The sequence below is a fragment of the Pezoporus occidentalis genome, unplaced genomic scaffold (genome assembly GCF_034315485.1).
Source record: "Pezoporus occidentalis ecotype Australia unplaced genomic scaffold, CSIRO_AGI_Poc_V1 ctg265, whole genome shotgun sequence".
Taxonomy (NCBI): domain Eukaryota; kingdom Metazoa; phylum Chordata; class Aves; order Psittaciformes; family Psittacidae; genus Pezoporus; species Pezoporus occidentalis.
The window spans coordinates 222,711-249,506 of NW_026914556.1; the positions used below are offsets into that span (position 1 = coordinate 222,711).

Sequence of the window (26,796 nt, forward strand, 5' to 3'; positions counted from 1 at the left end):
GGAGAGACAAGGAGCTCACAGCACCTTTCCAGCCCACCTGAACCCCTTTGGTACACCAGCCCCGGTACTCCCAGTGCAGAGCCAGCCATGGTGTTTGCCCTGCTCAGCAACCTTGGAGAAGTGCTCAGCCTGGTCCCTTTGCCAGCTGTTGTGGTAAGGAAACCTGTTAAAGTCATGGTCTGTCACAGGGAATAAATGTCTGTCTGGCAGCACAAGCTTATGTCTGTCTCCTGTAACATCCTTCCTGGGTCATGTCCAGGCAGGGGGGTCCGTAGCTTCTCCCTGTCTGCCCGAGGAGCCAGTGGGATTTACTGCCTGTGGATGCGAAGCCACAGCCTCCGCTTCATACCTGGGGAGAGATGGTGTCAGTCAGCTCCAGGACCCGCTCCCAGCTCCCCATCCTGCTCCTGGGCTGTCCCAGGCCCTGACACCCCTCGTGGTCCCCCGGCAGGATGCTTACAGTGGAAGCGATGGGCAATGGGGACCAGGCTCAGCAGGAGGACCAGGACAGTGGAGGCCAGCGGGACCCAGACCAGGGGGCTGCAGGCACCTGGAGGGAAGGAGAGGACTCAGCACCATCAGCTCTGAGGGATGGAGCATGAGGTGGGAAAGGGAGGAAAGCAAGGCAGGTCCTCAGAGGAAGGGTTGGGAACGTGACCATCACCTTGGGGTATCCCTTGGAGGATGCATTACACCCGAGGGCATTGCAGGGAACTCAGAGATGAGTCACGGTGCCTAAACTGAAACACATTCAGGCCCCGAAATCCGTGTACATCCCAGGGGAGCACTCCTAAAGGCAGAGGTCAGCTCCATCCGGAGTGATGGGTTTACACAGATCCAGGTGCCCATCCCTACAGGGTAACATTGTGATTGCCCCCCCCCAGGACAAACTGCCTCTGAACCCTGGGGACCTCAGGAGCTCAGCACACCCCTTTTGCACTGAGCAGACCCGGCGTCACTCATACCTTTCCTGATGGGAGCTTTGCTTTTGGTCACACACTGCAGGGGCTTTGTGGAGAGTGGGGCCTGAGTGGTCTTTGAAGGCAGAGGAAAGGCATCAACTGGTGGGTAAGGAGGAGAAGAGGACGGTCAGTGCGGCACTGGTGCGGTGGGGAGCAGGTCAGAGGGGCTGCAGGTCTGGGCTTTTCAACCTAGCCCCATCCATTGACCCCTGCAAAGGGCTGGAGGGGCCAGGAGCTCGACCTGAACCTCTCAGTGGCCACAGAAGTTACCAAGAACCTGTAAAAGCATCAATGAAATGATGTACAGGGCAATGAGGGGCAGGAGGCTGAGGGAGAGGAGAAGCTTACACCGAGCTCCCTTTACTGCCAGGCATCACCTCTTCAACGCTGCACAAACCCCTGGGCAGCAGATTTCAGCAGCACTGGGGGGGTTTGAGGGATCCCTGGGTCTTTTCTTATCCAGATCCCTCTAATCTTGGCTCCAAATTGGATTGTTTGTTTCTTTCCTGATAAAACGAGGGCAGGAATTCTTATGGTGCATCTGATCTGCAATGGGGCACATTCACCTCTTTGTAAAGGTGGGCAGGAAAGCACCCAGGAATACTACATTAAAATACCCCAATAAAATGAAATTAAAATGGCATTAAACCTGACTGCTCAAACTGCACAATCTGCAGTGATTCAAACCGGATTTGTTCTGGTTTAGGGCTGACATTCCTATGGAAATCACTGTTCTTTTACATAGAAAGGTGAGGCATTGGGTGCCTGGGATTTATCTGGACAACTTTTCCCTTACGTTATAACAGACTTCAACAAAAGGAACTTACAAACAACCTGTTTTATCAAGAGGACTCAAAGGAGGAAAAGCAAAGCCTGATCCTCCCAGAGCACCTGCTGCTGTTTGGGTTCTAATTAGAGCGTCCTTGATGGTGCTGAGTTTCAACCCTGTTTTTCGTGCCCTGCTTTGCACAGATATGGGCTCGGCTGATGAAAACCAGTTCTCCTTTATCTGCAAACGGCTTTTCTTTGATCCAGCAAGGGTCCAGAAGGGGTTTCTCAGCCAGCTCGAGGTGCAGGGTGCATTTGCAACAAAAACAACCCAGAAAGTCTGGGACTCTGGGGCTGCATCTGGGTTAAATAAGTGATTTTCCTACCTAAAAGCCTACAAAGAAAGGGCTGAATCCTGCTTCAAACATGTTAGTTTTGATACATTTTATCCTCATGCTCTGTGGTCAAGGGGAAAATGGGCTGAAAAGAGCTGCATCCTGACCCAGGGTCTGTAAAGCATCATTACCCCCCCCATGCCACCCATAGAGAGCTCTGATTTACTGTCAGAGCTCCCCAGTAACAGTGGCTTTGAGGAATAAATCCCATTTCAATGTTCTTTGTGAAGGACAGGTTCGAAACCTGCAGCCTGAGCCACCCGGAGATGTGAGGGATGATGTCCTCAGGCCTTAATGCTGCTCTTTCACATGGATGGGTAGGGAAGAAACAGGGCACACATCAAACCTCTCACCCGAAGTACCACAGGAGATGAGGAAAGCACAGGGTATCAGGGGATGAGGGTCTTCCCATGGGAATCCTAAAACACTAGGACGAACACAGTGCTCAAGGCATGACCACAGCAGAGCAACTGCTGGTGGCAAAAGGACTATTACATGCAGCTGACCTGAAATGTAGCTATTATTAGATGTGTTTTCTGCCTTATCCAGTCTCACAGGTCTCTTCAAACCCCAGAGCCCCATCCTTGCACTTCAAGATTGGGAAGGGTCCACTGCCACGCATCACCCCTTGCCCTTGCTCATCACATTGGTACATTTTGGACCCCCAGGGGTGATGCTTACCCACACTGAGCCGTGTCCCAGTGCCCAGGATGAGCTGGGAGGACTGGGAGATGGAGCAGTAATAGATCCCATTGTCCGAGGCATGGAGGCGGCTGATGCGCAGGCTGTAGGAGGTGCGGGAACTTGTTCCATGGGCACTGAACTTCTCCTGGCTCATGTCTCTGCCGTAGGTGACTTTGCCCATGGGGCTGGAAAACATCAAGAACTCAAAGTTTTGCCTCTCCTGGCTCCAGCGGTACCAGTACACCCCGGCGTGCTCCCTCCGCAGCTCACACAGCAGTTGTGTTTCATTGCCAGCTTGGGCTGTAATGTGCTTTGGAGTCTGGGTTAAAAGGAGGTTTGCACAGAAACCTAAGAGAAAAAGGGACAGGAATGAGGAGTTCTTATTTGCTTCTCATTATTTTTCTTCCATGCTAAGGACAGATGTTCTTTGTGGGATTAAACGGACCAGGTAGTTACAGACCAGGGGATCACACGACTGAGAAACAGAAGCACCTTTATCAGGATGCTCCCATATTCTTTCAGAGGACTTTTTGGGTTCTCCAGCTGTTTTTTTGGTCAAGCCTAGTTAAACATGTAGTATACCTTTACTTAAACAGGTAGTATACCTATACTTAAACAGGTAGTATATCTGTAGTTAGGTAGTATACATGTACTTAAATACGTAATATATCTGTAGTTAGACAGGTAGCATACATGTACTTAAATAGGTAGTATATCTGTAGTTAGACAGGTAGTATATCTATACCTAAATAGGTAGTGTATCTGTAGTTAGGTAGTATACACGTATTTAGACAGACTATACCCTCTAAACACTCATCTAGGGGGGAGGCTAATGCCGTGCATGGGGATGGAGGGGTGATTTTAGGGTGTCCTCAGGACTGTATGTACAGGGCAGAGCATCCCCACCTACTCCTATGGATGCCCCTCTCCCCTCCTTTTCTCTTCCATTTTTCAGAGAGGATTCACCTCTCTTTCAACAGATTTTGTTTGAGCCTGTTAACTTATTTGCCACATTTTGGTTCTAACAGATGCAACCCCGGTAAACTTCACCGCAGGTGCAGAAAAAGACCCCAAATCATGCAAAACACCTCAAAATGAGCCAATTTGTTATTAATTTTCAAATTACATTAGTTTCATATGAATTTCAGGAGCTGGAGAGGAAGGGAGGGGGAATGAGGGGTGGCGGTGGGGTTGAAAGCTTGGCTTTGGCACCGCATCGCCCTGTTTGAGTTTTGAAGCTCCTTTGCTATTATCTGAGCCGTGTTTGGCACAGGCAGATGGGAGCTGTGCCTGTGTGAGAGCCAGGATGCGTCCTTGTGCCAAGGATAACAGCGGCTTGTGATCCTTTCTGTTAAGCAAACAGGCCTACAAAGCTGCAGATAACTCAGAGACCAGGTGAAAAACAGCCCTCTGAAGATAAGGGTGCTCCCACTTCCCCCGCCTGTTTCCCAGACGTGCTTTGAAGCTGTGCAAAAACCTCAATAAAATACATTTTGGGGCCTTTTTTACCTTAAAATGTCCCTATTCCTTCAAAATCCCCAAACTGCTTCCAGTAGTTGTTGCAAACAGCCTCGTGCAGCCTTCAAATCCAGGTTTGCATGACCTGTGTCTGAAGCCCATGGGCCTGATGTCCCCCATGGGGACAGGCAAAGAAGAGGGCTCTGGTGACTGACACAGGTCCAGAGCCTTCCTCTGTCCCCACACCAATGACCCCATCGCTGTTGGTGCACCTCACAGACGAGCAGGCTTCAGCCCTAATATTCCAATGCCAAATTCAAGGCAGCATTGATGCAGTTGCAGCATTTCACCGCACCCTTTGGTGCTGTGACAATATAAATGTCTCCTTATTGATAAAATACGTGATCTTCAGGTTTTGGAGTGGAATCCTGGTGAACTTTGCTCTGGCAAACACATGGAGGAGAAGGGATCCTGGCAAAGGCTCAGCTCAGCTCTGTGTCAGTGGTCAAGCTCCAGTGGGGTGAGCTGGGGCAGAGCCAGAGCAGAAAAGCTCATCCTCTGCCACAATTTCATTCCCTAAACCCTACCCGTCCCCTTTCCCAATGTATATTCCATCAGGAGACCCCAGGGAGTTGGGGTGGGATGGGCTTGTTTCCATGTGTTTAGCTACACCACCATGCAGCAGCTCGAAAATGATCCCTTTTCCCTTTGCATGTGCAGAGCAAGCTGATTTATTGGGGCTTTCTCAGCAGGGACCCCACTGCATAGATCTATAGGATATTACTACCTGTACGCAAGTGCCTCAGGCTGTTTGCTGCCTGATCAGCTGTGCTATGCTGTAGCTGGATGACCATCACACAATGTGAAGAAACACCCTGCGGTCCTGACAGCCTCCAGCAAGGGTGCTGGGCAGCTTTGGACCCATGTTGGGCAGCATTTTGGGGGACCAACTTGAGCTGTTACTCGAATATATACATTAAAGCTGTGTTTCAAGCTTCCAATACTTTCTACCTGAGAACTGATGGCAAAAATTGTCCCTTAGAGCACAATTCTATCACTGTGCCGTGACATCGACTATAAATTCAGTTCAAACCTCCTCCAACCTGTCTGCAATAAGCAGAAGGCAGTATGGTTTTATAACACCCATTCCAGCTTGGCCCTTGGGGAACATTCAATCCTTGGATAGATTTAGAGGAAAATTTGATGGGATGGTTATTGTCTTCATGTTACAGTGGTAGCATAGATAGGTGCTGCTTTGACTTCTCCATCAGGAGCATCCCACAGCCCATCTGCACTAAGAGGGTGCAGGAAAAATGAATTCGGTGGTGTCTATACCATTATATATTGCACTTGGAATAGAGTAGGGTAGAGTAGAGTAGAGTAGAGTAGAGAGTAAACTATTTCAGTTGGAAGGGATCTCCAGTGATCAAGTTCAACTGCCTGACCACTTCAGGCCCCAGCTTCTGCACTGACCAGAAGCTAAAGCATGTTATTAAGGGCATTGTACAAAATTATGCAACGATAGGCAGTAATATAGGTAATAATATCCTGTAATCTATCCTACATTTAAACCTCCATCATGCAGATGCTGTGTAAAATCCCACGTGCTAAAGCAGGGTGGAAGAGAGGCTCCAGCATGATTTTAGATGCCCTTAACCCTTAAGAGATGCACCCCTCTTACCTGGGATCTGGAGGCAGATGCAGAGACGGAGCCACAGCCGGGCCATGGTGGTGGAGCCAGTGATGGAGGGGTTTTGTGCCATCTCCCCTCTCCACGCAGGGTCCCCTCTTAGTGGTAGGGCTGGCTTTACCCCAAGAGGTTCTTCCTCTTCTTGATGTAGACGTCTCACCAGCAGCTACCAAAGAGCATCTGCGGCAGCGCCCAGAGCTTCAACGTGGTCCCTGCGCGCTGAGCCCCACATCCAGGTGTGCATCAGGGCAGCAGCCCCATGCACTGCTCCAGCTTGGGATCCCCCCAGACCCCCTTTAGGAATAAAACCAAGGAGAACTCACTGATTTTTAATTATGATTACTTCGTATTTCATCACCTCTTTCCCCCTCCTTTATATCTAGCTCCGTGCAATTGAAAAATGACAAATGTAGGAGCTTAGCGCTAAAGATGAAAGCAGGAGGGGATAAACTTTTGCTGTTTTCTCCCCCTTTGAAACCAAAAAGCACTCAAAATAAGGAAAAGATGCAGTTTGAGCTGTGCAGTTGTTCTCTTCCACAAAATCTTTAGCACAAGGTGTTATTCTCCAGGCCTGGAAAGTGATGAACACCAAAGTAGGTTGCCATAAAGGCAGAGGCACGAGGCTTTAAAGCCAAAACCAAGAAACCTCAAACAAATTTAGTGGCTGAAAATCTGGCTTTGAAATGCCTTCAGCAGGGAGAGGTTTGAAGCACTTGGGATTTAGTTTTTGAAGAGTGGAATGCATGATGTGCACAGTGTGAGCTGGTGGCAGAAGCCCCAGGTATTCCCATGCCTGGGATTTATTGTTTGTATTTATTCACTGTTCCCCTTATATCAAACAAGCAGGGTCTGGTTTTCTTTTATGCCCCCCTCCCTCCTTGTGCAGATACAGAATCACACAGAATCCCAGACTGGTTTGGGTTGGAAGGGACCTTAGAGCTCACCCAGTTCCAACCCCTGCCACGGGCAGTGACACCTTCCACTAGAGCAGCTTGCTCTCATGGTCCTCCCAAAGCCTCAGCATCTCCCCATAGCTGGATCCTGAGCAAAAGGGGGGGAATCCCTGAGGACTCTCATGTGGGGGCACCAGGAAACGTCCCCCAGGGTTTGAGCAAGCAGGTGAATAGGAAAAGGTGATGTTGCACCTTGTACAGTGTGAGGTTTTGGTCTGTGTTGTACCAGATGTCCCCGTGCTGCTCTAACGCATCCCCTCCCCATTTCAGTTTCAATAGTTTCCTGCCCGTAGCGGGCTGCTAGCCGGAAAGCCTTGCCACAAAGGGCTCAGCTGAATCCCTCCTTAACCCTTTCCTGGCAGGAGAAAGTACTTTTAGTGCCTTCAAACACATGTCAGTGCTTAAAAGCTCATCTTTTCAGAGCTGAGGCCCTGGCATGGGGTGCAGCAACCCCTGCCTCTCCCCTCCTTACCTCCTGCTCGCCTTTCCCCTTTAGTTTCACATCACTCCCGAACTGGGAGCTCTCCAGAACGGGGTATAAAGACCTCTTTTTTGGGGGGTGCGTGTGCTTAACATGAGAATTGCCACTGTGAGTGTATTTTCCCTTCATCCTCACAGTGTAGTTGTGAGCTGAGCCTGATGTCCCTGGTTGCAGCAACGGTTGCATCCTCCTTTTCTCACTGCTGCTGTCACCTCGAGCATCTTCTGGCCCCTTGGCTAGAACCAAAGTGCACATAGAGGTGGCTTTTGTCACCATTAAATGCTCAGACATGGGGCACATGACACCAGGCTGCTGCAGGGCTGGTGACACTGGGTTTTCTAAGCAGGTATTTTGGCTTTGGAGGATTCCCCAGCACATTACAGCAGCTTTAGAGATGCTTCCCTGCAGTGCTTTTACCTGTAGGGTTTCTCCTATGGAAAGAAAAGGGAATATTTGCAATGTAAAGCATGGTGTGTGTGCTGAAACAGGGCTTAATTCTTAGTTTGGCTTTGAAGATGTTGTTTCTGTGCAGTTGAGCCGTTTCCCAGTGTCCAGACTGTTCTCAGGGCTCGGTGTTGCTCCTAAGAGAAAACATTCCAGAGGTGGGATCCCATTGTCTGGCAGCTTTATCACCAACAAATATAAAGCATGGAGGGAACGTGCAGGAGAGCAGCTGCTGTTTATGACATCCCCACATTGTCTGGGGCTGCTGTCCTGGGAAGAAGACAGGGGAGTAAAACCTGCTGTCGGTTGAACTGATTTGTTAGCACAAACAAGGTTTGTTGGTGACCTTGCTAGGGTGCAGCGGCTCCAAATCAGGAGTGTTTGGCCCATGGCTGGTCCAAGGGGGTGGTGGTGGTGGTGGGGAATCGATGAATTTTGGTGTATTTGAGTTATTTGGATGCACAATTTCTATGGGGGATTTATTCTTTTTATGAAATGAAAGACAATGACCCCAGACCCCAGCCCATTCACCTCCCTGCCCCATCTCGGTACTTGCCCTATGGCCCATCCCAGGGGAAAACAGCCCCTCTCCTTTATCTCAGCCTTCATCCAGTGCACTAATCCTGACACTAATTCCCTGTGCTTCATTACAGTTTTGGCTCTTTCTTGTCTCTCCTATGATGGGTTTCTTACAGCAAAGTGTTTGGTTTTGGGGGGCTGGAGCAAAGCACTGGGGTAGAACAAAGAGGTCTACAGACAAGAAGCAGGACCTGGCTGGAGCTTCATCTCTGTTGCAGCAGGGGTAATTGCAGCTGTAAATGCCAGGCTGGAGAAACAGCTCTCAACAAATAAGGGAAAATCCAGTCCCTCTCTGCTTTTGGGGCTGCAAAAGGTGATCTTTGGGACTGGGAAAGGCTGCTCAGCCTCAAGCCTGGTCCAACACAGCCAGTACTGCAGTAACGGGCTATAAGGGCCCTTTGGGGATAACAGGATGCTGGGTGGAAACGCCTCAGGACTCAACAAGCCACATTTTCAACATGATTTATTCCAGCAAAAGATGCAGCTTCTGCAGTATTTCATTAGGGGGAAAAGCAGCGACGAAAACAAAGCATTTCAGTGGGTTAGTGCAATGGCAGGTAGAACAATCAAGTGGGTCAAGTTCTCTGTTCTAAACTGCTCTAAGATGTGGTTTGTAGGGCGAGGCTGGGGGCTCCGGCTGCCTTCTGCAGGTGCAGATTTACAGCTGTGATTCAGCTGATGCAATAGCACAATTGAGGCCCCGGACACATCGTGGGGTACCCCCAAGGTACACACCAGCATGTGGAGAGCCCGTCTGCGGCGTGGAAAATGCTGCTTTTGAACTCCATGCGCCTGCATGGATCTAAATGAGGAACTGTGTGAATTTCCTGCCATTTCCTCTCCCCCCCCTGTGCTTGGGGGGGGAGGTTTAGGGGGAACCGTGTGTGTTACAGATGTCAGATGTGAGCCCCAAGTGTGATCTCCCCCCAAACCCCAGGTGCTAATGGGGTGCACAGCAAGTGGGGGGGGCACTGGGGGGAATGGGGAGGATGGATGCTAAGCGGACAAGCTCCAGCTCTCCCTCTTGAGGGCATTTGGTGCAAGCAGAAGTGAGCATAAGCGAGCGTGACTAATCCTGGCCCCCCCAAAACAGATAAGGGGCAGCGCACCTGCTTCCCTAATCAGTGCCGAAAAAGGGTAAAGAAAAACAAGGATAGTGTCCTTGGGAAGACAGGGGGAGAGATGAAACATGTGCAGGAGGGAGACCCGCCATAGAAGTAAACAGGGGCATTATCAGCCCCCAAAACCGACCTGCCATGGCTATAAAAACCAGCAGGCTGAGACCCTGCAACCACCTTAACCTTAAAGGTGCTTCAACCGACCGGAACTCTGCCTCGTCTCTCTCCAGATCCCCAGGACTGCCAGGATCCATCCAAGGATTGGTGAGATCTTATTATTGGGGTCCTATACACCTCTGCTCCCTTTCACCCCTTCCCACATCCCCTCCCCTTCCCCTCCCGGGGACCCCGGTGGGTCGCGGTGGCCACCGCCATTCATCCCTACCTTCCCTTTCCCTTGCTACCAGGTTCTGCATCCCCCCCTTTCTTTTGGGTGGCTTTTGGGTGGCTTTTGAGTGGCTTTGGGGTGGCTTTTTGGGTGGCTTTTGGGTTGTGGAGCTGCAGCTTTCCTCTGCGGGTGGGTTGGCGGTGTTTGTTAGGGTAGTTTCGCCCTGAGAAGGAGCCGTCTCACATCTTGTCCCCATCACTATGATGACCGATATCGTTAGCAATTGGAAGCTGGAGCAGTTTGTGCTCCAGAAGTGTCTCCCTCCGGTTTGGTCCCCAGGGTCCTTCCAGGGCCCGGAGGCGTACCAGCAGCTCTGCCAGCAATGGGAGAGCTGGTCGGAGGAGTCCAAAAAGCCCAAACCCACAAACAAATGCAAGAAGCGAGCGGCTCTGCAGGGGCTGTTGATGGTGGGCAGGGAGTTGTCGAAGTTGCTGAAGGAGGCTCTCGAGAACGTGCAGACTTTGGAGCAGGCTAAGGGCGAGCTCAAAGTGCAGGTGGACAACCTGCGTGCGGAGGTGCAGGGTCTGTGCGGGGACTCCCTGCGGAGCGCGGTGGAGATCACCCGGCTGGAGAGCAAGCTGGGCTACGAGAAGCTGAAAACGGAGGAGCTGGAGAAGGAGGTTGGCAAATGGATAGGGGAGACCCACGATGCGCAGAGCGCGGTGCGGGCGGTCCTGCAGGATGTCCAGCGGGACCGCGGCACCGGTCCCGATCACAAAGTGTGCCATGCCAAGATCCAGGAGCTGCAGGCGGAGCTGGGGGTGTCGAGGGGTATCGTGGCTGCCATCCAAGGCAAGAGGGGCCGGTTCGGGAATAGCCAGGGAGAGGACTCCCTGGACCCGCACCCTCCCCACTATGACTATGAGGATGATGTGTGGGGTGCCAATGGCCCCACCAGGCCGTCCCCTTATGCTCCTTTGCGGGAGGAGATGTGTCAGATGCAAGGAGGGGAGGTGGAGGCTTCCAAACCTAAAAAGAACCCCCCCGATGAGCCCGCCAGCCATGGGCCTCTGCAGGCCATAGACACCAACAGGGCTGTGCTGTGGTTCACCCCCGAGCAGCTCAAGACAGTGGGGAAGATGCTGGGGCCATTGACAAAGGAGACAGCGGTCAACTGGCTGTCCAGGGCCCAGCGGCTGCCCCGGTGCCAGAGTGGCAACTTAGTGAGTGACCTGATAGACGTGGTGAGGAAGTGCATGAAACCGGATGATTTTGCTGCGCTGCCGGGGGATGTGCAGATGGGGAACGTCCAGGACATCGGGGATGTCCAGTTGGCCGTGCTCAAGGTGTTCTTCCCAGAGATTAACCCCTTAGTGCTGTTCCACCAGGAGAAGCAAAGCCCCGAGGAGCGGCCCGATGCTTATGTTAACCGTAAAAAGATGCTCTATCAGATGGCTGGGCTGCCCGGGTCGAAGGAGTCCCCCATTGATTTTGACAGGCCTGAGTTCAAGGAGCCGTTGGTGGTGGGGTTGACCCCCCCACTGCGGGTGATTGCTGGGGGGGATGCAGCTAGAAAGCCATTGTTGGAGCTGGAGCAGATCCTGACCCAGAACTTTGAGCTGCAGAAGCAGGCGTTCCCGGGGTACATGCCGGGGGGGAAGAAAGGGAAAACCTCAGCCATGCCCTACCAAAACGCAGGGATGAGAAAAATGCAAGGGGACAACCGGAAAGATCCCGATGGCAAAGGCGGTCCAGGGAAGGAGAACCAGCAAGGGCTGAGGTTCCAGAAGTCCAACCCTTGGCGCGCCGAGCTGCGGAAGCGCTTGATAAAGTATGAGAAGCAGGAGGACATCGATGGCTTGCCGGATGCGGAGCTCTTCCGTAAACTGGCCCTGCACGAGGCCAAAAAGCACAGCAGCTCCCACCCCATCGACCCGGGGTCTAAGGCTCAGCAATAGGGCTGCCAGGCACCCGCATCGCCCCTCTTTGTGGCACCGATTAAGACCGATGCATGGGGGCGCCTGATAGTTGATATAACTATTGGAGGAGGGGTGCTTGGACAAGTGATGAGAATTGATACTGGTGCCACTTATTCCATTTTGAATCTGGCCCCTGGCGAAGCCAGGACCTTCCAAACTTGTGAAATTATCGAACTGATAGGGCCCAATGGCCAAAAATCCTCAGTGGCCTTTACGGGGCCTGTGCCCTTTGAAATTGGCACTGCCAAAGGGTCTGAGAGATTTGGGAAAATGGAAATGAAAGGGGAAAAAACGGGTGTTTTGGCCATCTCCACCCTGACAAAGATGGGGGTGATGGTGGACTTGGCAAACCAAGTGCTGTTGCATTGTCCCCAAAGCGATGTGCCCGTCATCCCGGCGAGCCATAGGGTGATGTCAGTGAAAGCCCCTGAGCTCCTGGTGCACCCTGAGTGGGAACCCAGGGTGAAACGGGTCACGGAGCAGTTCCCCCGGGTCTGGGCAAGGAGCAAGCTGGATTGTGGGCACATTGATGCTGTTGTAGCAGTGAAAGGGCCGGATCCCCCTCCTCAGCCGCAGCCCTGGTACCCAGCTGAGGCTGAGGCCAGCCTGTGGGGCACAGTCAAAACCTTGCTGGAGCAGGGGGTGTTGGTGGAGCTGCAGAGCACCAGCAATGCCCCAGTGTGGCCCTTGAGGAAAGCTGATGGGAAAACATGGAAGCTGACAGTCAACTTCAGTGCCCTGCACTGTGTCACCCCACTGCACACCTCCACAGGGGCCAAGTACCCTGGCATCATGTCAGCCATCTCCCGGGGATCCGAGTGGTTCTCAGTGCTCAGCCTCACCAGCCCATCCTTTGCCATCCCCCTGCATCCCGAATGCTGGCATAAGTTTGCCTTCACCATCCGAGGACGGCAATTTGCCTTCACCAGAGTGCCCCCGGGCTTCCAGAACACCTCTGCCATCTGCCACACACACGTGGTGAGGATGTGGGAGAAGCTCAGCCATCGGGACAGCGTGATGTCCTGTGCTGGTGACATCCTCATCCATACCCGGACAAAGGAGGAGAACCTGGAGGTGCTGGCGGAGGTGCTGGAGGCTGTGCAGAAGACAGGCTTCAAGATCAGCCCCATGAAAGCCCAGCTATGCTGGAAGGAGGTCTCCTACCTGGGGGTGACCCTAGGGGAGGAAGGCCGCTCGCTGGAGAAGCAGAGGGTCCAGCTAATACAGAAGGTGCCAGCGCCAGCCGATGCCACCACCCTGAGGTCCTTCCTGGCTCTCCTAAGGTTCTGCAGGGAGTTTGTTGAGGGTTATGCAGAGAAAGCTGCCCCCCTTTGCCACCTCCTGAAGAAGGACACCCCCTGGGAATGGGGGCCAGAGCAGGATGAGGCGGTGAAGTCCTTAAAGGAGAGCGTGGCACAAGCCCCTGTGCTGGTGCGTCCCCACGGGGACAGACCCTATGTCCTACAGCTGGCCAGCACGGGGAGAGGGCTGCAGGCTACCTTGGGCCAGCAGCAAGGTGCCCATCTCCTCCCTGTTGCCCATGCGTCGCGCCTGCTGACGCCGGCTGAACAGCAGTTCAGTGAATACGAGAGGGAGGTTTTAACCTTGACCTGGGCTCTGCAGCACTGGGAGTACCTGGTGGGCTCAGCCCCAGTGCTGCTGAGGACCTCCCATGTCCCAGTGAGGTATCTCTTGTCAGAGAAGGGGGACGAGGGTCCCCTGTGCCGCCCCAGAATGGCCAACTGGGCGCTGGCATTGACCGACAAGAGGGTGCCTGGGTACCCCTCGCCCGGTGCCTATAGGGTGGTGATCAGTGGAGACAGGGATGTGGAGGAACCAGGGGGTTTCCTGCCTGAGCCCAAGCTGCACCGGGCACCCCTGTTTGAGAGCAGCCTCAGCCTGCAGGAGGCCAAGGACAGAGGCTATGTTGTGTGGTTCGTGGATGGGTCCAACTACTACGAGCAAGGGGTGCCCTACACAGGCTACGCTGCGGTCAACCAGGGTACCGGGGAGGTGGTGAAGGGGAAGTGCCTGCCTCACTCCATCCAGGCTGCTGAGCTGGTGGCCGTGACGGCCGCCCTTGAGAACACAGCAGCAGACCAGCTCCTGGCCGTGTTCTCAGACTCGGGATGGATGGTGAGAGCAGCACTCAAGTGGTTGCCGCTCTGGAGGGAGAGGGACATGCAGTCTGCTGACGGCAAGCCTGTCACCTACGCCAAAAAGCTGCTGTACCTCGCGAGGCTGGCGGAGCAGAGAGCGCACCCAACCCAGATCATTAAAGTGAAGGGGCACAAGAAGGGAACAGAGGAGGCCAAGTGGAACAAGGAGGCGGATGCTAAAGCCAAGCAAGGTGCAAAGGAAGGGCTGATGTGGAAGACCAGCAAGCCCATGGAGAATACCTCCATCTTGGTGGCTCCCAGCAGACACTGGGAGAGGGTGGACCTGCCGGGCTTGCAGGCACAAGACCCCAGCGTCCGGGAGTTAGCGCAGGGCAGGGTGTATAAAGGATGCAAGGTGTGGAAGGATGTCTCTGGTCTGGTCCTGGCAAGAAGGGAAGGGGCAGACTTCCCAGTTTGGGTGGTGCCTGAGCTGGTCCGGACAGAGCTGGTGGCTCTGGCTCATGAGCAAGGGCATTTGGGGACAGACAAGACCATGGTGAGGCTGCAGAGCGCTGGGTGGTGGCCTGAGATGAGAGAGGATGTGGAGAGGTACGTCAGCAACTGCTTGACTTGCGCGGCCAACAATCCTGACATCAAAAAGACCAAGGCCCTCCTGGGTCATCAGAGGGTTTCTGGGCCGTGGAGCAAGTTGCAGATGGAGTTTATTGGTCCTTTGCCCCAAACAGCCCAAGGCAATAGGTATTGCTTAGTGATCAGTGATACCTTCACCAACTGGGTGGAAGCATTTCCAGCTCGAAACAACACACCCAGCGCAACCGCTAATATCCTGGTGGAGCACATCTTATCACGCTGGGGAGTTCCAAAGGAGATTGACTCGGACCATGGCCAGCGCTTCATCACAGAAGTCACAAAAGGAGTGTGCCAGGCCCTGGGCATCAAGCAGAAGCTTCACATCACTGGCCATTTCCAGAAGCCTGGCTTGGCAGAAGCACCCAACCAGCCCCTGAAGACAGCGCTGAGGAAGCTGGTGAACCAAAGGAAAGACTGGGATCAGAAGCTCCCACTGGTCCTGCTGGCCTTACGGGGGACAATGGCATCTCAAGCACCTTCTCCCCAGAAGCTGCCTCCTGCAGGAGACCCGAAGCTGTTGGGACACTGGTGGCAAAGAGGGGAGCCACCGGATGAAGTGCAGCCCCGTGTGCTGATGGACAAGTGGGTGCAGGACATACTGAGGACCCTGTTGGCTATGTACCACCAGCTCGCCCCAGGGCAGGACACCAACATCCCCAAGATGGATAAGCAGCTGGGAGCGCTGCTGCGCCCCATGGAGTGGAACACAGGGGACCTGGTAATGTATCGGGAGGTTAGAGAGAAGAACCAGGTGCTGGAACCCCAGTGGATGGGGCCCATTAGGGTGGTGAACAAGGCCAGCCCCTCCATGTACCAGGTAGAAATCAGAAAGGGGGCAAAAAGGCAGGAAAAGTGGTTCCATTCTTCACAATTAAAAGCATGGAAGGGAAACTAACGGGGCTGGAGAGCCCGTCTTGTTTATGTTTTGCAGATAAAGGAAAATGGAAGGCGATTGTGACCAGCGGGAAGGGCGAGCTTCGTGGCGTCACCAACCCTGTTTGCGCTATGGGGAAAATGCTTTCAGATTTGTGGTTGCAGGATTTGCTTTGCTCTCTGGTATGTGCATAGCCCTGAGCACTCAATGTGCCCAACCAACCCACCAGCACCCCAGGCAAAGAGTCAGTCGTTCCCACTTAGAAAGGCATCTCGACACATGGGTCCAGCACAGGGTTAGGAGGTACACAAAAACTGAGACTGATTGGCCCTGGTCTCAAGCTCACATAAAATACACAGGAAGCATGGGGTTAAATTCTAACAAAGGCTTAAATCTGTCAACGGTGGTGATGCACGGGTCGGAGGTGTACTTGGAAAATGAATGGAGCTGGGATAGCACAAACAGACTTCCACAGCTGCTGGGGACGGTGGGACAACACATAAAGGTAGGCTGCAGGGTTATCAATGGATCCACTCACCAGCGAGTAAGTCAGATCTCCGTAACCGAAGTAAAAACTAAGAAGAATCAGAAAAAGAGCTGTGCTGCAGAAAAATGGGACTGTTGGTGCAATTTTACTTTGGTCCAGCCAGTCTTTGTGGTCTGCCTCTGGGCACAAAACAGCGTGGGGCTGTCCTTTAAATTCCAGATTAGCACCACGACACACTCCTTTGCTGCCGTCAAGATCTCCAAGTGCCATTTCTTGGCCTGGCACGCAGCCCCATACGCTGAAGTTGGCAACCAGGTAAAATTGGAAATTGAATATTCCCAAGAAAGTGTAACTGACCCGATGCAAACTGATGGCACCATCATGACCATCACTGACCCTCATGGCCGCGAGTGGGTCATGCCAGTAAAATGCCTCCGTGAGACCAAAACGCTTAATAGATCTGAATTAGGTGCCGAAGCTTCATGGTATAATCAGGATTATGGAAACTGTCCACACCTGGTCATAAACCTCCAGGTATGGTGTCGAGGAAGCCTAAGCATAGACATGTCCTCTGAGCTTGGAGGGAAGTGGTGGATAGGAGGTCCTGATGGATTTAAGAAGGAGTTTACCATCATTGCTGTCTTACGCCCCTTCATTTCCAAAATAGGCCCTTACGTAGTCAAGCAAAATCACATCCAAGAGCTGTTGACGGGGCCTGTCCGATCACTGAAGAAGGTGGTGTTGTCCCTGTCCACTGTTAACATTTCATCTGTCAGACCTCACTGTGCCCCCTTCCTCTCCACGCTCCACACAGGCTGGCTGGCATGGCTCCACAGCCGCTCCATCCAGGGCACCCGGGCCAGGAGAGACCTGCTGGCCACAGCACTGGGAGGAGGAGCTGCTGGGATGGGGGTCCTCAACACTATGAACGTTGAGGTTTTGACCAACAAGCTGGAGGCTGTCACCTCGGGTGTGCAGGGGCTCCTCAACCCCTTGAATTCATCCCTGGCCAGCCTTGGGATGGGGCAGTGGCTCGTGTCAGAGGTGCTGCCTACCTGGGAACAAATAAACGAGAAAGACCACCAGATGCTGTTGCGAGCGTTGGGCATCGAACAAAATAACGTCTCTCTTGCTCTTAGCTGCATCCAGGCCCAGATGTGGGTGCAGAGTGTCGTTGCAGGTATCCTGAGAGATGGGGACAACGGTATCCTCCCCACCGAGATCCGAAAGATCGTGTGGGATGCAGCCACAGAAAAGGAGCGGAAGCTCCAAGCCTGGTGGAGGCTTGTCAACTTCACCCATGACCAGGTCCTCAATGCAGTCATCACCTACGTCCTCACTGTGACAGAGGCTCGCATCGAAAAGGTCTACCCTGTTGTGGCCCTGGGGGTTAACACAAATGGGTCTGTGGTCTACCCCCTGGACCACCGCATGTGGGCGAGGGTGTCTGATGGGAAATGGCAGTCGGTAGATTTGGAAGCCTGCATTTTGGAAAGGGGGCTGGGATTCATATGTGAAGATGATGCCCTTAAAGCAAGTGACGTTTGCTTTGACACCAGAGAGGGGGTGTGCCACTTTGAGATCAATCCCCAGAGCAGCAATAAGACCGTGTTGGTGTACGTAGGGAAAGGGTGCGTGTGCTTCAGAACAATGTGTAAATACGTGCAGATCAATGAAGTCTATAACCAGAGCGTGTTTAACAACTCAAATATGTGTGCTTGCAATGTAGCTGTTATTAGAGGCTGTGATTTTGTGTATAAGCCACCTGTATTCACTAGCCAGTTGCTAATAAGAAACTACACCTTGTATCGTAGTATAACCCCAACCCCTATCGGTATGGATTTGTCACTTGTAAAAGAGATGTTAGAGCATGCAAATTTACAGCAGCTGCTAGAAGATGCTAAGGCAGAAGCTAGAAAGATCCTAATAACTGTACATCACGATGGTAATGTTATAAAGCAGGTAATGGAACGAATAAAGAGGGTGGGAGAACATCACTGGTGGGAAATTTTCTTTGGCTGGTCCCCCACTGCCACCAGCATCTTCAATGCGCTGCTGCACCCTGTAGTAGTTATCCTGCTAATGCAAATCTGTGTGTGCTTTGCCATGGTAGTGACTTGTTACTGGATGAGACAGGTGAAACTCTGCATTGACAAAGAGGTGCAAGGACTGAGGTTGGCCAAACGCCTCCTGCCATAGTCAAGGGCAAGACTGGGTTGGCCTCTGTGTTTGCCACCAAGAAGAACCTTTAGCTCCGCTGTTGGCTGCAACCCAGTAGGCGTTGAGCGGTGGGGACACATGCCATGCCAGACCTTGATGTGAGGGATGGCCTCCTCTGGTATAAGAGGGCCATCCAGGAGGGAAGGGCAGGCCAAGCAGCTTGTGGTTGGCATGAATCACAGAATGGTAGAGGTTGGAGGGGACCTCTTGAGATGATCAAGTCCAATCCCTCTGCTCAAGCAGGGCCACCTAAACCAGACTGCCCAGGCTGTATCCAGCTGGGTTTTGACTGTCTCCACATATAGAGACTCCACAACCTCTCTGGGCAACCTGCACCAGTGTTTCATCAACCTCACAGTAAAAAAGCAAAAGTTAGCATAAGTAACTATTATAAGTAATAATAGTAATAAGTAACTATTGTGTTTGAACCTCCCATCCTCACATGCTAATGTCAAGATGCTGCTCTTGTGTGATATAAGACTCCTTAAGCAGAAAAGGAGAAAAGGAAAGCCAAGGACTGTGTCTTTGGAAGTGAAGAGAAGGGAACATCATGCTAGAGCCTGGAAACCACTCACTGAAGATGGCAGTGGTGTTACCAGCCTCAAAGACTTGGAAAGATGATAAAAGATGAGCAGAATGTAATCACCTTGGACTTAAAGGAGCTGAATCCACATGGACCTTTGCAGCATCTATCTCCAGGTTCCCAAGACTCCCAGTGCACCTGGCCAGTGCATTGGTGAGATCTTGTTTTTGGAGCCTGGACATCACTGCTTTGTTTTGCTTTGCTTAGTTGTGCACGCACTCAATAAAGTCTATCTGTTAGTGTCTATCTTGCTGCCTGTTCAATCGCTGTCTACCCTGGCTCATACCCTTGGCTACACTGGTAGAGAAATTCTAGTGAAAAGATGTGGGTTTGGGTATTTCCCCCCCCTTTTTAGGCCCTCACTTGCTTTTTGCCTGCAGAATATTCACTGAAACACAAAGATTCCTGCCTTGGGCTGAAGAGTGTGCACAAACCCACTCCCCTCCTTCATTCTGCCTTTTCTGACCTGGATCACTCCCTGCCACTAAATCCAGAAGGAGCCATAAAATATACAAAGGGGTTCTCAAACAACTTAAAAACATTAAGAATTCCAAAAACTCGATTAAGCACCTCATGGGACTGATCTCAAGGTGCTGCTCTCTCTGAGAATGGGGGGTTTACACAGGCAAAAAGTCCTTTGCAATCCACGCTGAAATAAGAACATTAAAGAACTGGGCTTAAACCCAGCAGGAACTTCTGGGCTAGCTTGAGAAATGGGTTTAAAACCTCACTTTTCACAATCACTGGGCTGGGAAGCACAAAGAAACAGCATACTGCTAAGGCATACTTGATTTTAAAGAAAACTTCAATATATGGGTTTGATAAAGACACTTCTCTTTAACAACCACTTTATTACTGAGCTTAGGAACATGTGAATAAATAAATCACTGTCTAAACCCACAGAAATCTTTTTCCCCTCTCCAAGCACCATGAAAACACCCCCTTCACCCCTGGGATGGAGGCTGAACTCTCCCCCCAACCCTCCTACCCCCCTGGAAAGGGCTGGGACCTGGTCTTCACGCTCTGCTGCTCCCTTCATTTCACCCATCACAAAGCCTCACAGAAAACACCTTCTGGTTAAAGCACCTTTCTTACTCACTAACACCTTACATGTTTCATGAGAATCCATTTCCTTGTGAATAATCACCCATTTATACAAAGCCTTTACCCCTCTAACCTGTTTTGGAAGCCTGTGGGGAAAAAGGAATCACAGCTAATTCGCATTACCCACTCTTCCATCGCAAACTTGCAGCGGGACAGTGTGACACAGCAGGGATTGTCCTCAGGATGATGCTACAGCCGCCTATACAACCTACATTGGCTCCAATCAAATGCAGAAGGAATGTGAGCCTGGTTTTATAGAATCATAGAATGGTTTGGGTTGAAAAGGACCCTAAGATCATCCGTTTCCAACCCTCTGACATGGGCTAGGCTTGTACTAGATAGTGTTGCTCAGAAAAAGCTCAGACTTTGATTTCCCAGCCCAGACAGGTTAACAGCCTTGTGTTTTCACAGAAACATTCAAAAGAGCTTGGAATTTTGGGGGGTTCTGCCTTTAAAGCCCTGAAGCCTGTCAAGGCTCATTTCGTACAGGCCAGGCTGGCTGATTCCTGCCTCTCCCAATGCATCATCATTATTTTGACCCATGTCACACTCCAGCATGAACAGGCCCTTTCAGACTCAATGTTTGGACATGGCTCTTTTTTGTCCTCTTTTGCCTTCTCTTCCCTCTTTCCCACCTCTATCCCTTTCCTCCATTGTTAGGGAAGTGTTTCAAAGCTCTTCCTTCACCCAGCACCTACAAGGTACCTGCACATTCACAGAGAGGGGATTAACCTGGTTTAGAAACTCTCCATGCTGATGTCCTTTAAACTCGTGCATCTTGTAAGTTCACCAAAGGCACCCCATAAAAGCAAAAGTAATAGCAGGAGGACTGATACCCTGGAGGGATCAACCTCGATGCACCACTGCTGCAGAGCTCCAGTTGTGATCCCTCAACCTAAAGGTAAGGTACTTTTAGGTTGAGAACATATATCTTACTCCTACCAGTCCCATTAGTAGAAGCTGTTATTTCTGCTCCCAAGTGTTTTACTCACCCCAGAGCACACAAAGTGATTCACAGAGAAGCTGGATATTAGCCCCAATATTTACAATCTGTAAAGCTGCTGTAGACACAACCCATATAGCAGAGCAATGAGAAGGGAAGAGCACGAAAGCCCTGGGGATGGAGTGATACAATCAGACAGAGATGTAGTGCAGTGTGCTATATCCTGCCTGATCATGATTTATTATGTATGGGCAGGATAGAAAAATGAGTTTTAGGAGGCAGAATATAGAAGAGCATCAGAGCTCAGAGGCAGAATGAGGAAGCTGGTTTGAGAGCTAAACCAACCTCACTGGGGATGTGGGACAGATTCAGGCTTGGGTTGATTCTTTTCTGCTATGTAGAGTCCCAGAGAATTCAGTGATGTGCCAACTCTCAGCATGAAGGGAGATGCTTGATTTATTCCTCAGGAAGGGATCAGATATATATCAGCCTGGCTGAGAATTGCTCATGAATAACTCAGTAGGGAGCTCATTTACTCCTAGGAGTGATGGAATGCCTGATGTTACACCCCACAGAGGGAAATGCAGGGAATTCTCATGTGTTCACTTACTTCTTGAAAAATGAAACACATTAGAAACAATTTCCAGTTTCGAGAGAGATTCATCGTTAGCCTGATGTTTGGCAAAGCTAACACAAGACTGTGATTAAGTATTAGGCCTTCCATAGCATAGGGCAAATACCCTTATTCCTTCAGCTGCTCTCAGCGGTTTTACCAGTGGATGAGAGTCACAGGTACCTGGAAAGGGACATAAAGTTACTTGGAATAGTGCAGGTTAGAAGATAAGGAGAAAAACCTCAATATGAGGGTGCTGAGGCGCTGGCACAGGGTGCCCAGAGAAGCTGTGGCTGCCCCATCCCTGGCAGTGTTCAAGGCCAGGTTGGACACAGGGGCTTGGAGCAAGCTGCTCTAGTGGAAGGTGTCCCTGCCCATGGCAGGGGTTGGAACTGGATGAGCTTTAAGGTCCCTTCCAACCCAAACCAGCCTGGGATTCTATGATTTTATAACACCAGCTTAGGGGCGTTGTCTCAACCTCTTTTTCCCCACCAACTGGTGCTTCTTGCTGCTTTGAGCCTGGTGTGGAAAGATGAAAGGCAGGCTGTGCACCGGTGCACAGTGAGACCCCCGTTCACAGCTGCACCACAGGCAGCACCGGCTCTGCTCGGGCTGGGTGACAAAACACCCTGACCGCAGGTGCAGCACCAGGTTCAGCACAGCAGCACTGCTAAGTGAGCATGGGTGCTGTGTGCGGGCTCATTGCTTCGTTTGCTGAGCTAGAAAAAAGAAGAATAAAACATGAGATGTAAACACACCAGAAGGCAGGAGCTGAGCAGCATCAGCTTCTCTGTCAGATTTGAGAGGGATTTTCTTTAATCATAGAATCATCATGGAATGGTTTGGGTTGGAAGGGACGTCAAAACTCATCCAGTTACAATCCCCTGCCACGGGCAGGGACACCTTCCACTAGAGCAGCTTGCTCCAAGCCCCTGTGTCCAACCTGGCCTTGAACACTGCCAGGGATGGGGCAGCCACAGCTTCTCTGGGCACCCTGTGCCAGCGCCTCAGCACCCTCACAGGGAAGAGCTTCTGCCTAAGAGGTTATCTCAGTCTCCCTTCTGGCAGGTTAAAGCCATTCCCCTTGTCCTGTCCCTCCAGGCCCTCGTCCAAAGCCCCTCTCCAGGCTTCCTGTAGCCCCTTTAGGCACTGGAGCTGCTCTAAGGTCTGCCCTTCAGGATCCTTCTCTTCTCCAGGCTGAACCAGCCCAGCTCTCTCAGCCTGGCTCCATAGGAGAGATTCCACAAAGCTCCTTCCATACAATCCTCTCATTTTGAGGATACTTCTAAGGAACCTCAGTGCATGCACAGATGTTGCTGCTGAAGGGAAACCCACTTGAGCTGAGTGCATCCTGAACGGTGCCTTAATCTGCACTTGCTTAAAGCTACAGTATCGAAGCATCTCCTTTCCTCTGTGAAGTGGTCAAAAGAGCCAACCCTTGCATGCTGCTGGGAGGTCTCCCATCTCAGTGGTCACACACCACCTTCCCTGGGTGACTCACAGCCAGAGTCACAACCAGCTGCTTCATGTTGCAGCAACATGGGAGTGCAAAGCAAGCCAGGAAGCATTAGTGGGGTGAAGCTGAGCAAAGCAGAGTGATCTATTTTTAAGCACGAGAGATGGATTCAGAAAGGCTGAAGGCAGGTAGGGAAGAACTGAGCTGGTGCAAAGAATTCACACAGCTTCTCCCATAGTGCTCTTGAGGCACAGACTTCAGTTACACATGAACTGAAATAAATATAGAAATACAGACTTCAGAGTTCTGATTAACACTCTGAGAAGGATCTGTACATATACACCATGGTACATTGATGTGTTATGTACTGCTGACATATCACTGATGCGAGGGAGTGAAGAGAAATAGAAATCATCATTTCTGCTGACTACAACAGGGAAGGTTTTGCTACTGTGGCTCAGAAATAGCATCAGTAGAGACTGATATAATGCAATTCCAAAAGAAGCATTTAGAGGGAAGAAGTTTAGCTATGAGCAAGAGGTATCACAGCCAGTATGCTTCTCACACAGCACAGTAGTATCAGTAACTGTGATTCAGCCTGTGGAGCTGAATTTATAAAGCAGATGGTTTGGAAGCACTTAGCTTTGGGGAAAACAGCTTTATTTCAGCTGTTTGTTAGGTGAGTGCTCAGGACACTGCTGTGAACAGTTTCACTGTGAGTTGTAGGAAATCCTATTTCATTTTAAAGGTTTCTTTCAAATCTCCCCTCCATCCCACACACAGATTTCCACTTTTCCCCACAGCCTTTGGAGAAAACCCCCCAAAATACAATGTCCCATTTATTCCACATTCCCCCTGCTGAGAATCTGGGTTTATTTAAGATTCTCATACCTCAAGTACAGAAACAGCAAGGACCTGAGCTGTCAGTGCAAGAGGAAAAGCTCTGGGAGCTGAGGGTCTGTGTTTTTGCCTGGTGTTTGTTGAGCATCAATCCTATGATGAAGCTCGACTGTGAGACAAGTGGTCCTCACCATGTTATACAATGCAGGTTCCTGCAGGCACTCAGGACTCCTGGAGGTGTCAGTCACTTGTGGAAATTGGGATTTATGCCAAATTCTTCCATTCCAAGCAGGAGCGATTGCCAGGAGCAGAGCCAAGCAGGCAGTGTGCTGCAGCACTCTGAAATCAAATCAGAGGTTCCTTAAAGTTAATAGGGATCAATGCCTAACCCTTTGCTCTGCCAGAAATAACTGGCTGAAATAGCACTTCATTGCTCTCAACTGTAAATTAAGCTTTTTGAAATAAAGGACATGAACTTATCTGGGGATGAGGATCACTGCTGGTCTTTTCCCAAAGCTTTCCCACAGATTTATGGCTCTGTACTTATTTATGGTTTCCTATTTATTAGTTTTTTGTGACCAGGATAGGAAACAGATACAGATGGAAAGTCACCAGCACATCTGACAAGGCTGTAACCTCCTCCCTCAGCTCATTTCCACCAGCATATGTGAAGGGCCAGCAGCTATAACATGTGAAGGTTAAAAAGCTGCACATGAGATGGAAGAGCTCAGCTGCATCACCATGTTCCTGGCAAGATGTGAATCACCAGAGAAGCTGGTGGAAAGGCTGGAAAGAGAATCCAAACCTCCCAGTCCTCACCCTGGTGCTTTCATCTTGGTGTTCTGGTTAATAAATACAACCATTAAGCACCCTGTCAGCTTCCGTGTTGGATGGCAGTGCTGGCCAAGAGCTGAAATACCTTGATTTAATTAAACTGTAATAACAACTACTTCAAACAACTGCTTTACACTGAGCTCTGATTCCACAGGTATGTGGCAAATTTGAGATGCAGCTCAAGGCATTGCACTCAGGTGATTTTCACTGATTTCAGCCTCTTGGTCTCTACAGAAATAGGCTTGGACAAGTTACCAGGGTAGACACGAGAAGGAGATGCATCAAAAGGAGCATGACCAGCAGGTCAAAGGAGGTGATCCTGCCCCTCTACTCTGCTCTCGTGAGACCTCACTTGGAGCACTGTGTACAGTTCCGGTGTCCTCAGCATAAAAAGGACATGGAACTGTTGGAACAAGTCCAGAGGAGGCCACGAGGATGATCAGGGGACTGGAGCACCTCCTGTATGAAGACAGGCTGAGAAAGTTGGGGCTGTTCAGCCTGGAGAAGAGAAGGCTGCGTGGAGACCTCAGAGCAGCCTTCCAGTATCTGAAGAGGGCTACAAGGATGCTGGGGGGGGACACAGAACACTCTTCATCAGGGATGGTAGTGACAGGACAAGGGGGAAACTGGTAGCAGAAGTCAGCTTCAGTTCTATGATTCCGTGATTCAGGGGCACAGCATGGGCAGGGCAAATCTCCAGAGTCACCTTTTGCACCATTTACAGATAAAAAAGAGGCATTAGAAGAATAAAGTACCTGATCCAGGTGACCTGGTGAAGCAGGGACAGACAAACTTGAAATGCAGAAGCCTTCATTTAAGCTCAGCAGTTGTAACAGCAGTTTAGCCGCAATCAAACCTGTAACAGCAGTTTTAACCTTGGTTTTGTGCCCTGCTCCATGTACACAGCTTTAACTTGCCTTTGTGCTATACAGCTGTTCTTTCATAAAGCCAAGCAGCACACAGGTTTACTGGAAGAGGAGACACATCACATTTAGTGTTTCACAGAGGAATCTATACCCGCATAGAACCCCATTGACTCCAGGCAGATCTGCAACTCTTTCTGCTCAGAAAGATCTGTGGCTGAATTTGTTTCCCCAGTCAGAATTGTAATGCTTTGGCAGTTTTACTGGGAGGAACAGATGAGCAGAATTAGCTTTATTACAGTCAGTGTGGATCCCTTTGCTAGTGAGGAATGGAAAAAGATACATTTACGCTAAAGGGTAAGTAACATCATTAATGTCTGTGCCTAGCATTGTAAAATGCGTAGCATGTAGATGACTATTGGTACAGATGTGAAAGGTTTGGAACAAGGCAATCAGGAAACACAGGAACAATAATTGCTATTTATGGCCTTAGAAAATTGGCTATCACTTATCTAAATGAGAGCTGTAAGTCACTTCTGCTAGATGAGAACCTGGTATGGCTCATTTACAGCATTTACATCAGAGATTAATCATTTTTTACTCAAAATGTGGCAGGAACGCTTCTTCGGAGTTCTTATCTTTCATGTTTGATATCAGGAAACTTTGTTTAGAGCTATTCAACTTAGTTTGTACAACCGCTTTCCAGTGGGTGGGTGAGGAAGGTATGGAGTTCAAGCACAGATTTGGGAATGATCACTGAGAAAACCAAAACCATCTCTTTGCTCTGTCAACTCACACTTTTACTATGTTTTCAGAGGCATTAATTTCCTGACTTCCAAAAATGCAACTTCAGAAGGTAGTAAATTGGTACTTACTTCCCTTCCTTGTGTATAAGTGGGGTACCACGTTGTGGCCTTTCCATCTGCTGGAGGTGTGTTTTCTTAAACTGACTTCCTAAGGCAAGGAGGTGTATGTGACCCTATGGAGCAGGGTTCCCCCACCAATGAAGACACTGGCCATATTTGTACAAGCCTATTTGACAGAGTGGCAGAAATAGCAAAGAGATCTTACAATGTCTTTAACTAGATGTTTCGAGAGCAGAGAAAGTCATTATTTGTCTTACATGGGAGCAAGCTGCAGTGCTGCTCACGGTATTCTCACTGCAAAGAGTAGATACAGGAAAGCACTTGAAAACCTCCCCAGTTACACCGTAGGACAATACAGGCAGCCTGCAGTTGGCAGTTTACAACAGCTCACAAACGTCATCAGTAGCATAAATACATGATGTTTGCCCAAGTAAATAATGAGAAAAGCAGTTACCGTGTGACCTGAAACTCCCTCATCAGATAAGCAAAGGCTAAGGAAAGCCATGGGAAGTATCCTTGGAAAG

General features: G+C 50.6%; 2 protein-coding genes across 2 annotated transcripts; one reads left to right on the forward strand and one right to left on the reverse strand.

The window, feature by feature from the left end:
- Positions 1 to 125: 125 nt before the first annotated feature.
- CD8B (CD8 subunit beta) lies at positions 126 to 6,638 on the reverse strand. The gene is made up of 5 exons (XM_062624303.1): positions 5,949 to 6,638; positions 2,807 to 3,157; positions 966 to 1,061; positions 461 to 550; positions 126 to 349 (listed from the first exon to the last, which is right to left on the reverse strand). The coding sequence occupies exons 1-5, from the start codon at positions 6,028 to 6,030 to the stop codon at positions 309 to 311; spliced, it is 660 nt and encodes a 219-aa protein (XP_062480287.1). The 5' UTR covers positions 6,031 to 6,638; the 3' UTR covers positions 126 to 308.
- Positions 6,639 to 9,647: 3,009 nt separating this feature from the next.
- Positions 9,648 to 18,999, forward strand: LOC134166561 (uncharacterized). Its single transcript, XM_062624304.1, has 2 exons — positions 9,648 to 9,796; positions 15,521 to 18,999. Exon 2 carries the CDS (start codon positions 15,531 to 15,533, stop codon positions 18,147 to 18,149), a length of 2,619 nt encoding a protein of 872 aa, XP_062480288.1. The 5' UTR covers positions 9,648 to 9,796; positions 15,521 to 15,530; the 3' UTR covers positions 18,150 to 18,999.
- The last annotated feature ends 7,797 nt before the right edge of the window (positions 19,000 to 26,796 follow it).